Source organism: Bidens hawaiensis, unplaced genomic scaffold (genome assembly GCF_021521415.1).
Source record: "Bidens hawaiensis isolate Kalapana, Puna unplaced genomic scaffold, B.hawaiensis_p1.1 tig00026875_1, whole genome shotgun sequence".
Classification (NCBI taxonomy): Eukaryota; Viridiplantae; Streptophyta; class Magnoliopsida; order Asterales; family Asteraceae; genus Bidens; species Bidens hawaiensis.
This window is the reverse complement of record NW_027494334.1, coordinates 82,374-96,824: the sequence shown is the minus strand read 5'-3', so window position 1 is coordinate 96,824 and position 14,451 is coordinate 82,374. Positions and strand designations below refer to the sequence as shown.

The following is a 14,451-nucleotide window of genomic DNA, read 5'->3' as shown; positions in this document are numbered from 1 at the left end:
AATTCGGTAAATACCGATACCGTACCGATCCCTAAACCTCAAATAGTTTGCACCGAACCGGTACCCATTTCGGTACCCATTCCTGTGTACCATTTGCTTATCTCTAGTAAAGAAGATCAAGAGCGTTATAAAGGGAGAATGACGAAAATGTCCACTTTACAAGTCAAAGTAAACAAAATCTCCATGGACAAGCTTTTTCTTAAAATGTCCATCCTGAATCAAGTCAACCACTGCCTGCTTAATAATCATCATCTGGCTAGATTTTCAACCAACAGGATTTTATAGAAAAAAGAAAGTAAATAATAATTGTGTTGTTAGTTAACCATTACACGTTTTAAATGAAAAAACTAGTGAAAGCCCATTTGCCTACGTTTTTTTTTTGTGTGGAAATGGGGAATTTCATTAAAACGGCTAAACCGAACTCGCAAGATGCTAGAACGGAGCGAACAAAGCCAAGACCAACCAAGGCTCACATCACACAAAATCATAACTACACCAATGAGTCTCAACCAAGGACATCGTTTATTGTCTTCCAATAGCCCATTGTCTACGTAACGGTAAAAATAACACTATCATGACGAAACGCTAAAATTTTAGCGAAACAAAGAATGATAGTTTAATAAAATGAAAATTAGTAGTTTGACCCTTTCTAAAAAGTTTGAAAAGCAAAAGAGAAAACATTGAATTGAAATGAAATGGTATCCTTTTACCGGCACCGCCCCACGCAGTTTCATGACCTTTACAATTCAACACTCATATTGCCAACCTGTGAATTAATTCACCAAAATCCCAAAACAAAAATCTTTCAATTTTAAGCTACCAACTGTTTGATCTTTACTAATTGATCGATCTATCTTGCATCAGTTCATACAAACTTAAAATGGGTACTGATTTGTTCCGGAAGTATGCCACCAGTTCAATCATTATCTGCTACAGATCACTTATTAATCATCCGTTTCTTGTGGGTATGATTCTTTTTCTCTTCTTGATGCAAAAGTTGTTTCCTTTATTATTTTCGATCTTGGTATCTGCCTCACCTGTTCTTGTCTCCACTGCTGTTTTGCTTGGAACCCTATTGAGTTTTGGTAACCCAAACTTGCCTGAAATTGAAATTGAACCCGATTCGGAACAAACCCGGATTCGGAAGTTGGAGAGTGAGGGTGTGAGTCGGATTGAAACTGTTGAGAGTTTGCCTTGTGAGGAAGTGAATGGGAGTAGAGTTGAGGTTGTTGAGAAGTCGTTTGAGGAGTTGGCGAAAGGTAGTGATGTGGTTGATGATGGTTTGTTGCGGTTTGGGGAGATTGATGAGGAGAAAGTGGTGTTGGGGAGTCGGTATTCGCCGCTGCAGCAGTCGGAGGATGAGCATATTGTGTTGGAGAGTGATAAGTTGTGGGAGGGTTCGACCGATCCGGTGAATTCGAATTCTGGTTTGTTGTGGAAAGTTAATGGTGGTGGTGGCGGTGGTGGTAATGATGATGACGATGAGGATGATGATGAGGATGATGATGGATCGGATTCGGGATCTGATATTGCAGAAAGTTCTTCACCGGATGCATCAATGGCTGACATCATTCCGATGCTGGATGAGCTTCATCCGCTTCTTTCGGAAGAGCAAGAAACGCATCAACGGTCTCACGTGTCACGTGATGCGGTTTCAGAACATTCGCTTGAATCAGATGATACTAGTAGCGAGTCTAATGATGATGATGATGATGATGACACAGGTGCTGAAAATCATGAAAGTTTGAAAATGGAAGATAAAGAAAGTATTGACAAAGATGATGCGATTACATGGACGGAAGATGATCAAAAGAATCTCATGAATTTGGGAACATCGGAATTGGAAAGAAACCGACGGTTGGAGAATCTTGTTGCAAGACGAAGGGCACAGAAAGAAGACACGGGTGTTGAAAACCATGAAAATTTGAAAATGGAAGATGAAGAAAGCATTGACAAAGATGATGTGATGACATGGACGGAAGATGATCAAAAGAATCTCATGAATTTGGGAACATCGGAGTTGGAAAGAAACCGGCGGTTGGAGAATCTTATTGCAAGACGAAGGGCACGGAAAACCATGAGAATGCAAGCGGAAAGGAATCTAATTGATCTAGAAAGTTCCGACCTTGCGTGGAATATTCCACCTATTTCAACTGCAAGAAACAACCCTTTTGATTATGATGCAAATGATGACATCCCGGGGTCCGCTCCATCCGTGTTATTGCAAAGACGAAACCCGTTTGATCTTCCATACGATTCAAGTGAAGAAAAACCGGATCTTGTTGGCGACACTTTCCAACAAGAATTCACAACTTTTCAACCGAAAGAACCGTTGTTTCGTAGGCATGAAAGTTTTAACGTGGGGCCCTCTTCTTTTGGGGCTTCTAGAAGTGAGAGGCAGGAAAGTAGGCTAAAGCCGTATTTTGTTCCCGAACGAAGCTTTGCTTCGTTTCAAAGACAGTTTAGTGGTCTTAGTGAGTCTAAGACGAGCTCCGTACCCGATACAGAGTCGGTTACTTCTGATGTTGAAAATAAGGATCATGGTGAAGAAGAGGAACATGGTTCTGATCATGTTGCTTCGTTTCAAAGACAGTTTAGTGGACTTAGCGAGTCTAAGGTGAGCTCAGTACCCGATACAGAGTCGGTTACTTCTGATGTTGAAAATAAAGATCATGTTGAAGAAGAGGAACACGGTTCTGAGGCAGAAGAGCATGAATCTGATCATGTTAGTCATGCAAGACCATACTTTGTACCTGAACATGTTGACGAAACGAGATTTTCTTCTTTTCAAAGACAGTTGAGTGAAGTTAGTGAGTCGAAAGTGAGTTCAGAACCTGATACAGAGTCGGTTTCTTCAGTTGGTGATGTTGAAAATAAAGACCATATTGACCTTTCCCAACAACCAGATCTGATTTCGTTAGAAGATCCAAGAGGAGCTGATGAGGCGGAAACAAGTGTAGAAAGTGTGACACTGACACATCAGCAAGAATTGCACAGCAGTGGGTCGAGTTCGTCATCATCTGATGAAGCGAGTGAGCAAGTATATAATGAGAAAGAAGGTGATGAGGTGGCACCCGAATCAGTTTCGGAAACAGCTTATTTTTTGGATCGTGGTAGCTCGATTGAGAGGACTGAAACTGATGTCACGAGTTTGTTGGTGGAAGCGAGTCAGCCGAATGAGCCTGTATATGATTTAAGCCCTCGATCTGTTACAAGAAACCTCTCGTCTTCTTCAATCCTTATTGATTTGCATAAAGATGAAAGCTTTCAGCACACTGATGTTCAAAATCAGGTGCCAGCTGTACCAGATAATGAAGAACATGTGTTGGCTGCAAGATCCTATGAAAGCTTTCACCAAGAAGATGTAATGGCTCAACCAGGTGATGAATCGAGATCTAATGATAAGCCATTGGTAGAGGATCTTGAAGACCTACAGGTAATATTTGAAGATTAAGAGTATGATTGTTTTTTCCACAGGTTGAAATTTTGACCTGTTTGGTCAGATAATTTTTATTTATAAATGGAACATCTTAACTGTCAAACTGGTTTCTTCTAAATCATTTTATTCAACAATGTTGATTATATTCTGGTAATCTTGTTTTTGCAATCATAGTTCGTTAATTAGTTACTTGTAGTAGTAAAATCAGGACAAAAGAGTGTCTGCAGATCAACGGTCAACCTGGCCCGTTTTGACTTGTACTAAAAATTATCTTTTTTAACCAAAACAGGTTTGACTGATTAAAGTGATTTATTTGACGATAATCACATTAGCACGCTGCTTTTATTTATGTACTGTACTGTTGGTAATTGAGCTTTAAGTTCGACAAAACTTCTTTCAAAGTAGTCAGTCAGGGCTAAAATTATATGAAATCAACATTAAATATGTTAGGAGCTATCTAGATACACAGTATACTCAATTTGCATATCTTGAAGTTCTTTATGAATTAACAGGCTCGTGACATTGAAGATATATCACAACCACAAGAAGAAGTCCCCTTGTTAGACACATCTGTGAACGAACCATCAGAAGATAACCCTGAAGCTGTGCAGGTGAGACTGTAACTTCAAGGTTTTTTTAAATATTATTGAAATTGGTTTTGTGATATTTTTATCACACATAGGAGATTGACTGTCATTGGAATAAATTTCTTTTCTGGTGCAGATCACAAGCAACAACTTGGACAATCTGCAAATACAAGAGCCTGATGTGGTTGAAGTTGCTGATATTGAAACCCAAGCACAAGAAATTCCTGCATGTGCAAGTGACACTCATAGCATTAAAAGTAACGTTGATGAAGCGGAGGAGATTAAAGAGATTGATGAAGATTTACTAATGGAACTGGATGCTGTTGGTGATTTCAGTGTTAATGATTTTGGGTCAACTTTGAATGAGATGAAAGAGGACCCACATACGTCAGAGCATGAGCTTGAAACCAGGCATGCGGATCTTGAAACTAGCCATTATGTAGATGAAGTTTCTAGCTTCAGGGATTTAGGATCAACTTTTGACGAGATGAAACATGAGTGTGATATTGAAACTAAGTTTTCTGGAGATGAAGATTCTGACTCCAACGATTTAGAACCGGCTTTGGAAGAGACGAAACAGGACCCGATTGTTGTGGATCATGATCTTGAAACTATGGTTTCTGGAGATGAAGATCTTGAAACTAAGCATTTTGAAGAGATGGAGCAAGATCCACGTGCTTTGGATCATGATGTTGAAAGTAAACATTCTGAAGATGATGATTCTGACTCCAAGGAAGCAACTTTGGATGAGATTAAACAGAACCCGCATGACTCAAATCGTGATCGTGAAGTTAAGCATTCGGGAGATGGAGATTCTTATTCCAAAGATGCGACTTTGGAAGAGATTAAACAAGACCCACATGCTTCAGATCATGAACTTGAAACTAAGCATTCTGAAGATGATGATTCTCACTCCAAAGACGCGACTTTAGATGAACTGAAACAGGACCAACATGAATCAAGTCAGGATCTTGAAACCAAGCATTCGGAAGATGAAGATTTTTACTCCAAGGATGCAACTTTGGATGAGGTGAAACAGGACCCACATGAATCAAGTCATGATCTTGAAACCAAGCATTCGGGAGATGAAGATTCTTACTCAAAGGAAGAAACTTTGGATGAGGTGAAACAAGACCCACGTACCTCGGATCATGATTTTGAAACTAAGCATTTCGAAGATGAAGATTCTTACTCCAAGGATGCCACATTGGTTGAAAAGACACAAGACCCACACGAGTCAAGTCAAGATATTGAAACTAAGCATTATGAAGATGATGATTCTCACTCCAAAGATGCAACTTTGGAGGAGATGAAACAAGACGCACATGAATCGAGTCAGGATCTTGAAGTCAAGCATTCTGAAGATGATGACTCGTTCTCCATGGCTGCAACTTTGGACGAGATAAAGCAGGAATCACATGAATCAAGTCAGGATACAAAGCATTCTAAAGATGAAGATTCTTGCTCCAAGGATGCAACTTTGGATAATTTGAAACTGGACCCACGTGACTCAAGTCATGATCTTGAAACTAAGCATTCTGGAGATGAAGATTCCGACCCCAAGTCCAGGGATTTAGGATCGACTTTGGATGAGATGAAACAGGACCCACCTGCCTCGGATCATGATCATGAAACCAACCAACTTAAAGATGAAGATTCTTACTCCAAGGATTTGGATACCACTTTCAGTGAGATGAAAGGAGGCTCACACGCGTTGGAGCATCGTCTTGAAACTTTCTATTCTGTAGATGAGAACTTTTACTCCAAGCATGTAGAATCTGCTTTCAATGAGATGAAACAGGACCTACATGTCTCGGATCAAGATCATGCAGAAGTAATGAAGTCCCAGAACGAGAATGACATCAGCAACGTCAATGTAGAAAGCGCTTTCCAAGCTGTAGCCTCCGGGTCAAAGGTAGCCAGTGATGTCAATGAAGTGGTTTTGTCCCAAGAGACTGTGTCAACTACATTTTTGGCTGATTCAACTAACGCCACAACAGTTAACCATGGAACAGAGAATGCATCAACAAGTATTACAGATAAAGAATGAGATTATTTGAAGATTATGTGCTAAGCTATTTTATATTGGTTTTGGGTTTTGGTCCTTCAGGCTTTCTGCAGTTGGGTTTGAAATTATGAATTTTTTAAGTGATTTTTTGTGTTTTTTTTTTCGGGTGTTAAAAAGGGGTTGGTTCTTGGTTCTTCACGTCTTTGAACCATGTGCGTGTGTTAATTTTGGTTTGAATGTAAAGCCTGCCAGATTAAGGTTAGGGCTGTTTGGGGTTTATGGACCGTCGGGGTGTCCAAGTCGAGTGTAAAGTTATATAGTTGAAAGTTATGTACTATGGTTGTCTACTTTTATGAAACCATGACATTATTATAATATAATGGATATTAATGCTAAATCTAAGATGTGCAAATACATTGCAGACAATATATATAACAAAACTAGAATTCGATCTCTTAACCACAAACGCCCCTCCTATTTATATTTCACCAACTGAAAGTTTACATAACTATATGTCTCAGCAGGGGTTAGAGATGGTGTGAAGTACATACTCGTTCTGAACTATTCTGATTTTGGCAACATAGAACCAAGGGTTCTAAGAGTGAACCTCTAGACCATGGGATTTCAAGGAGCTGTGATCCTGGCGATGGGGTAACACTAAATCATCAGTGGAAGTTGCTACGGATTTGCATGGCTTATAAAAAGTTGCCTGAAAATCGGCTTAAGTAAATACTGGTTATTAGTAGCAAGTCGCTACTGATCATTATTGATAGTGAAGATTAGTGCAACTCAGTTTAGCAGTGACAACTGCCTTCAGCAGTAATACAGATTCTAGCCTTTTTTATATATTTTCTAAACATGAGAAAGCCTGTTTGGAGAATCAACACGTCTTTATCCCCTTCGCCTTTGACACCTTTGGTTTCTTAGCTCCGGATGCCGTGAACCTTTTGAATAGAGTCCAGAAAGTCGTGCATAGTAACTTATCGGCCCATAAGAACCGAAACTTTGTTCTTACTAGGATTGGGTTTTCTATCCAAAAGGGGGTTGTGGCGCAGTTTGTTGCCCGTTTACCTGCCACTTCATTGTAAATTGTTTGGCTGTTTTTAATGACAAGGATGATTTTCTAATCTGATTAAAGTTTTAATCTTTTTAGTTTTGGGATGATTTGTCATTTGGGCATACAGAGTTTTAATGGTTGTTGCTGCTACAAAGTCCAGCCGATCGAGTTTTAAGAGTTTAACGGAACAGTTCTAGTTGGTGAGTGGTGATGGTTTGTGTTGTTCCAACAGATGGGAAGATGGTTTTATCCAGGTAACCGGAACCATTTCATTTCACTAACATACGGATTCATTTCACTAAATAGAGGTCGCATTAAAACATGGTTTTAGTAAACCTAACTACAGAATCAAGGAAGAAAGGAACATGTTAGCAAAAAAACTCAAATAACCATTAAAGAGATAAATACATACATGGAAAGTGTCCTCTAGTAATCGCGATGACAATCATAATCACAATCATGGGCCAATGCAAGGCAACTAAGAAACGACGGCAGCAAACCCAACGCATCATAACCATGTCTCCTAAGTAAAACTGAAAAAACGCCTCTAAATAACATAATAATAATACTCCAAAAAATATCTTGTTAGAAAGAAGCCGAGCTTGTTCTTCTGAGCTGGTACTTCAGTTTAGGTGGCGGCGCACTTGGCATTACCATCCCTACCTCCTGCACATGGGACCCACAGTAGTTAGGAAAGACCATCCGACTGACAGTGTCAGCGCAAAATACGTAACTATCAATGATAACCTCGTATCCTAACTATACTTATCTAAAGGCAATAACAATAATATTTTAAGAGAAAGAAAAGTTATCATTCTTTAAGATAAAAAAATATACACTCCTTAAGATAAAAAAAAATACCTTCTGTTTCTTAAGTCTTTCATTTTCCTCTTCCAACCGCGAAATTTTGTTCTCAAGCTCATGTGTGTACGCCTATTAACCAAAAAATAACCTTTTACAACATGTTCACAGCACCTACTCGAAATCAAACTCAATTACGAAAACCACACCTGTTTCCTCGCACGTGAGCGCGCAGCGGACTCCCGATTCTTAATCATCCTCTTCTGCCTCCTTTCCACAGTCTTCTCCGTCACATCACCAGACACAACTTTTTTCCTTCCTGGTGTCTGCGTATCAGATAAAGTCATTTGTGTCGTCTCAGAATAACCCAAATCCATCATCGGGTTCGCCCCAATACTCAAAGATTGTTGACCACCCGGATGATGACCTGGCACGTACACTTGTTGCTGCTGGATCGGTGCAACCTGATACTGCTGCATCCACTGTTGATTTGAATCCACATTTTTCGTTCCCGACCCTGAAACTATCCCGGCTTTCACCAAGAAATCCTCCAGCGTCATCTCACCTAGCGTCGGTTGTCTCTCCCGATCACCTCTTATATCATTATTATTATTATTATTATTATTATTACCGCTACTACTGTTATTATTATTATTGTTTTGAGTCTTTTGACTACCTTGTTGTATACCTCGCCACACCTCATCGACCGTCTTTTTTCTAAGATCTTGAGTGAGACTGAGGCTCGACTGGCGGGCCAGGGACGAAACCGAAACCGGAACATCAGCATTCGAAATAGTCTTGAAAAGCTCGTCAAGATTCATACTAGTCAAGGGTTTTCCAAGATCACCTAAATGGTGTTGAACCTCATCTAATGTTAGATCATATATTGAGCTTTGTCTGCCTAATCCATCAGATTTAGGCTCACCGTTTGATCCCATTGTTATTATTACACTCAACTAATTACTTAAAAAGATAATATCTTTAATCAAGAATTGATGAAATGAATACAATATGATCATCGGAAAATGAAGAACTCACTGGAGACACAAAACCCCTAAAATAATAATAATAATAATAATAATAATAATAATAATAATAATAATAATAATAATAATAATAATAATAATAATAATGGCAGCAGTGAGCAATTTTGAACCCATTAATGAAATGGGTTAAATGTGAGTAATCCAACATACATGAAGCATTCTAGATTCTCGTACTCTCAAAGAACAAAGAATGGTGGAATTAATAATAATATTATAAGTGGAATTAAAATGTGCAAGTGGAAAGATGATGAGTTGGGAAGTTGATGTTTTATTTTGATTTTAATAATAAAAAAGAAACATTGGAAAAACAGAAATCATTCGATCTGATTCTTGAAAACGGAAAACTGCTCCCTTGGTGTTTCACCGACTTTCTTGAATTTCTAATAAGACACAGAACATAACATCGAATTTAGGTGTTTGTGTTTTTGTTTTATTTAAAACGATTAAGGTTGTTTTCGGGTTAGGTGTAGCTAAATGTGTCATGTTTAGATTGATATGTAACACTTAGCCTATATTGCATACCATAAATGTTTTAGTTTACAAAATAATAAGATTTCACAAATCAAGGTATGTATTATTTGTGAAGCTGTTTCAAACGATATGATATACACGTCGTAGGTAATCATTACTAAAGGAATAATACGGTTATAGAAGAGGACCATTTAAGCTGACGTGGCACAGGCAAAAAGAATGAGTGAAAATCTTCACTAATAGAAGAAGAGAAGTCACTATCAAGCCATTGAGAAGAGTCCCCACCAAATATTATTTCTCACATGTACTATCAATACATGTACTTTATTGGCTTAGGGTTACGCATTATTGAGCGAATACCTTGTATTTGAAAAAATGTAAGCATCATCTTGTATATTAATCATCTTGAAAAGTTCTTTACATTTTTCGGCTTGCATTTAGCATATTTTTTTATAAAATGCATCATTTATTTGTTTGTTTATTCATTTTTAAGTAACTAATTAAATAACTCTTATCGATTTTCTTTTCTAGATTTGTGAGATTTCCATCAAGATTAAAATAAGTTTAAAATGATACCTTAATCAATTATTATGGTTATAGAAAACCAGTTTTTGAGTCTTTGAGAGATGAAAAGAAAAATGGAAAGAAAGAAAGAAAGAAACTGTGAAATGGTAAAAGAATAATTTCTTTTAACAGTCAACTCACATGATAGTAAACTCACTCCTAAATCTATATTTATTTATTTTTATCACAAGACTCAAACTCTCAAACTCATTGAAAATGACACATTTTCATCACGCATACTAGCCTTAATCACGTAAGAAAATTTTATATGTAATTTGGTTAGTGGTGTGTGTTTGTTTAAAGTATTAATCTACATTTATTAAGTAAATTGCATTCGACCAAAACAAATGATGTTACACCCATGCTCCCAACATAATAATTCCACAACCATCTGCAATATAGATGATGAAAAACCTTTATATCACACTTAAAAAGTTTGATGATCAAGCAAATATTATTTGAGGTAAACAAGACGAGCCATTCATGAGTTACAAGATATCAGAGCGAGAACTTGAATAGAGCCTAGTTTAAAGTTTGAGCCTAAATTTAAACCCCTTTACAAAATGAGTCCAAACCTGAGCTTCATATACCGAGTTTCACTATGTCGTGAGCTTAAACAAACATATTATTTGTAAATAGCTATAAGTTAACATAATAGATATGTGTGTGTGTGTAACACAATAAAAATAAATTATAGCCATATTATACATGTGTGTTATATTTATAAGAAAACAATAACTATAAAATATATATAAACAACTATACATGTTTGTTAACATAATAGTCAATTAATTATTAATAAATAATAAACGGGTGAAACCCGAGTTTGGCAAATGATAATACAGCTCAAGCTCTATTAAGCTTAACAGAGACAAGCTTAAGCTTAACTAGTTTACAACCTTTAAACATAATTATTTAAAAGGTAGCATGTCTTCAAAAGTTCTATTACAAATGTGCTTTGTTTATTTTCTAGGCCACATAATGGAAAAAGAACCCGACAGAAAAACACAAAACTCATAATATTCAGGGTGAGTTATAAACTCGTATCCACACCGAAACAAAGATGGTATCATAGTAGTATGTTATATAATCTCAAAAATATAATAAATCGTACATTAAAAGTGACTTTTCCGAACAAATTCATGGTAATAGACATCCCGACAAGTAATTTCTAACGAAGATAAGACCATAAACATGTATACCTGCAAACCCGATGGTTAATGACTAACGAGTACCTGTCAGGCACAATATATGGTTTTATAATAGAATAAGCTGTCCAACGACTATAATATCTCAGCTTTTCGAATCATGCATTAAGTACTCATGTTGCCATTATAACCAACAAGTATACTACTAATGTTCCATGAATGTGCTATGAACGAACCATAACTTGGATATTATAAGTCCCACTTAAAGTTTATATTAAAATTATAAATCCCAACTCGTTACATAGATTTTACATACAATAACACAAACTACCCAGATGTTATACGTTATCACAAGAGTTTTGCAACTTATAACAGATTTATAAAATCAGCAAACTTGACATACAAAGCAACTAGAACACGCTTCTACGAGCAGTTTGTATCATAACTTACAAGTCCCAGTAACTCAGGCCCTTCCAAACGAGGATTATTCTCAAAGCTGCAAAACACAACCACCATTCAGTTATTAAAAAAATACTAAAAAACCAAAGTTATCGTCAAGATGGGAAAAAACTTACTTGTTCAAAGGAATATGTTCAAACGGGCCAGTGGTAGGAATTGTTCCACAGAGGTTGTTGCTTGAAACATCCCTGCAAGCAACATGTTTTAAAATTGTTTTATTTCATATTATAATAAAACATACTAAACCGACAAAAGAACAAATACATACACCACTTTCAAGCTTGAAACACCAATAAGTTCCCTTGGGATTCTTCCAGTTAGACGATTATCATTAAGTCGCCTGCAGATTATGATTGATAAATCAACAACTTTAATTTACAATAAAGTCATCGACATTGTTGTAAAACGTAAATAGCCAGACTCACAAGAACACTAGAGATTTCAATTTCCCGAGTGTCGATGGAATATTGCAAGTGATATTATTGTTGTAAAGATCCAAACTTATGAGGTTCTTCAAGTTACCGATCTCTGCCGGAATCGGACCTTGAATATTATTTTTGTAAAGCTCCCTGCATTAATTAATTTACATATATGATATATCATAAACCATGACTGTAATGGTACTTAATTATATATTTAATTTGAGTATTTAACTAATTCATTAAATGAACAAAGCTAATAAAAAATAACTTACAGATACTGCAGGTATTCAAGCTTTCCTAATTCTGGCACAAGATGGCCAGACAATTTTGAATTTCCAAGATCCCTGTAAATAAATAATAATATCATAACTATATAGGTCTCATATTAATGGTTAGGTTAACAAATGTTGTGGATTCGGGATTCGTGACACTTGGATAATCAGAGAGTTGTGAAACACTTTCAGATCAAAATAATACGATGGTTCTCCCGAATTTTCAATTGAATAAAACGCATACTTCTAACATAAGCGGGTATGTGTATTTTGTGAATTGTGTGAACCGGAGTGTACCCAAGAGCAGTGTTGCAAAAATCCCGACTAGGCACCGATTAATCGCTAGTCCCCGCTTCACTGATTAATTTTTGGCTAGTCGGCTAGTTAATTGGTCAAAGGTCAAATCCGGCCAAATCGGCGGTTTCAGGCGAGATTCTGACCAAAATCTGTGGTTTCCGACGAGATTCCAGCAATAAACCAGCGGTTTCCAGTGAGAGTCCAGTCAATTTCTGGCCAAAATATGTTTGTGTATGTATAAAACCGAGAACTACATATAAAAATGTGTGCGTGTATATATAAAACTGAAAAATATGCATTAAAGTTCGATCCGATTAATCCCAATTAATCGATGGTCGTCACCCCACCACCTGACTACCGACTAGCGATTTTAACAATACTGCACGAGAGATGACCAAATGAAGCCATATATAGTAATATAAGATTAAAACCACCATAAATACCCATGGTACTTATATAACTGCGAAAAGTCAGCTAGTACTAATTATAATGTTATATACCGCTGTAATTACCGGTAACGATTATAACCTCCATGACTACCGGCCAAGCCACCCGATTTTACCAGCAATTAAAATAGTATTGATCAAGTGTGCACTTATCAACGTATATTCTATATCTCATTCGGTTTTAAGTGAATCCCTAATTACCCAAAATAGCCCTACGAAATTAAAATCACCAACAACAACAACAACAAATAAGTGATATCTAGGTTAAAAAAAGTAACCTTTATGTTCAATTACAACCCTAAGCTTAAAATTGGGGGTAAAATTATTAGGGTTTTAAAGGAGAAGAACTTACAGGCGAGTAACACGGTTGTCTTGATTACAGGTGATGTGGAACCAAGTGCAAGGATTGACGAGATTGGGATCCCAGCTCTGAAGGACGTTATCTGGATCCTTGAGGTTTTGTCGGAGCGCGTAAAGCGCGTCGCCGTCGGAATTGGCAGTGACCGGAGATGTGAAGGTTGCTGCTAGTATGATGAGTAGCAGAGGAGGTATGATGTCCCGAGCCATGAGGACTGATTGATTGAGGTGACTAAATTGTACTGCTTGATTGATGATTCAAAGATGATAATAATAATAATATTATTATTATTATTATTATTATTATTATTATTATTATTATTATTAACGGTAGTCAAAGATGATGAATCTGGGTGGGTGCGGTGGAGTGAGTGGGGGTGGGATGGGTCGGAACTTGCTTTTGAGTTTGACCTTGACCCAAGTGAATGCAATACAAATAGGGTTTGGACTCCTTTTTAGTGCCGGTGAATGTTTGATTGATTACTTGATTTTATTTTATGTAGGAGAGGTAGCTTCCAGTATAATGTTTTATTGTTTCCGGATATGGATCCGGAAAAAACAATTGGAACAATCTTGACCGTTTAAAACTTTTTATCTCAGTCATATAAAGTTGTTAAAGCTCTTCTGTAAGCAGCAGTTGAGGATAGTTTCACTCTCTCTCGTTACAATTATGTAGCTATAGAATATAACTGTCATGAGTGTCATCTACCACTGAATTCTAGAAATCGTGTTTTCCGATCTTCAAGCACTTAACAACCCCCCCCCCCTCCCGCTATCGTTCTTGATGAAAAGTATCCGTGGTTTTGCGTTGTTTGTTTTCCAATTCTGCTTCCTGATTCCATAACGTAATCGATTCTCCATCCTTATCTCTTAATAAGGAGTATTTTAGATGTTGTACGGGTTAAACTTTTGAAAGGGGGCATGTTAGGACCAGTGGCGGAGCCATAAATTTTTTCCTACGGGTTCGGGATTTTTTGATGCTTGATTTTTTTTCCAGTGACGAAGTCTTCGGGCCCGAATGGGTCGGGTCAGTCTACCATTCGGTCAGATAAATAAAATGCAATACAATTTCCATGA

General features: G+C 37.2%; 3 protein-coding genes across 3 annotated transcripts; 1 reads left to right on the top strand and 2 right to left on the bottom strand.

The window, feature by feature from the left end:
* The first annotated feature begins 93 nt into the window (after positions 1-93).
* Positions 94-6,076, top strand: LOC143574265 (uncharacterized). The gene is made up of 4 exons (XM_077058926.1): positions 94-3,436; positions 3,952-4,050; positions 4,163-4,642; positions 4,916-6,076. The coding sequence occupies exons 1-4, from the start codon at positions 881-883 to the stop codon at positions 6,074-6,076; spliced, it is 4,296 nt and encodes a 1,431-aa protein (XP_076915041.1). The 5' UTR covers positions 94-880.
* A 1,394-nt stretch (positions 6,077-7,470) lies between these two features.
* On the bottom strand, positions 7,471-8,882 carry LOC143574273 (ABSCISIC ACID-INSENSITIVE 5-like protein 3). The gene is made up of 3 exons (XM_077058931.1): positions 8,102-8,882; positions 7,953-8,024; positions 7,471-7,757 (listed from the first exon to the last, which is right to left on the bottom strand). Exons 1-3 carry the CDS (start codon positions 8,828-8,830, stop codon positions 7,677-7,679), a joined length of 882 nt encoding a protein of 293 aa, XP_076915046.1. The 5' UTR covers positions 8,831-8,882; the 3' UTR covers positions 7,471-7,676.
* A 2,481-nt stretch (positions 8,883-11,363) lies between these two features.
* On the bottom strand, positions 11,364-13,627 carry LOC143574272 (leucine-rich repeat protein 1-like). The gene is made up of 6 exons (XM_077058930.1): positions 13,370-13,627; positions 12,275-12,346; positions 12,006-12,149; positions 11,849-11,920; positions 11,697-11,768; positions 11,364-11,617 (listed from the first exon to the last, which is right to left on the bottom strand). Exons 1-6 carry the CDS (start codon positions 13,582-13,584, stop codon positions 11,545-11,547), a joined length of 648 nt encoding a protein of 215 aa, XP_076915045.1. The 5' UTR covers positions 13,585-13,627; the 3' UTR covers positions 11,364-11,544.
* Between the last annotated feature and the right edge of the window lie 824 nt (positions 13,628-14,451).

What these genes read in the sequence shown, in the direction of transcription:
- LOC143574265 (XM_077058926.1), top strand. Translation starts at nt 881, where the DNA reads ATGGGTACTGATTTGTTCCGGAAGTATGCCACCAGTTCAATCATTATC. An exon ending in ATAACCCTGAAGCTGTGCAG is followed by an intron (nt 4,051 to 4,162) that starts GTGAGACTGTAA and finishes TTTCTGGTGCAG; the next exon opens with ATCACAAGCAACAACTTGGA. An exon ending in ATCATGATCTTGAAACTATG is followed by an intron (nt 4,643 to 4,915) that starts GTTTCTGGAGAT and finishes CTTGAAACTAAG; the next exon opens with CATTCTGAAGATGATGATTC.
- LOC143574273 (XM_077058931.1), bottom strand. Translation starts at nt 8,830, where the DNA reads ATGGGATCAAACGGTGAGCCTAAATCTGATGGATTAGGCAGACAAAGC. An exon ending in GCTCACGTGCGAGGAAACAG is followed by an intron (nt 8,025 to 8,101) that starts GTGTGGTTTTCG and finishes TTTGGTTAATAG; the next exon opens with GCGTACACACATGAGCTTGA. An exon ending in AAAGACTTAAGAAACAGAAG is followed by an intron (nt 7,758 to 7,952) that starts GTATTTTTTTTT and finishes TCCCATGTGCAG; the next exon opens with GAGGTAGGGATGGTAATGCC.
- LOC143574272 (XM_077058930.1), bottom strand. Translation starts at nt 13,584, where the DNA reads ATGGCTCGGGACATCATACCTCCTCTGCTACTCATCATACTAGCAGCA. An exon ending in CTTGAATACCTGCAGTATCT is followed by an intron (nt 12,150 to 12,274) that starts GTAAGTTATTTT and finishes TAATTAATGCAG; the next exon opens with GGAGCTTTACAAAAATAATA. An exon ending in GTTTCAAGCTTGAAAGTGGT is followed by an intron (nt 11,769 to 11,848) that starts GTATGTATTTGT and finishes TGTTGCTTGCAG; the next exon opens with GGATGTTTCAAGCAACAACC.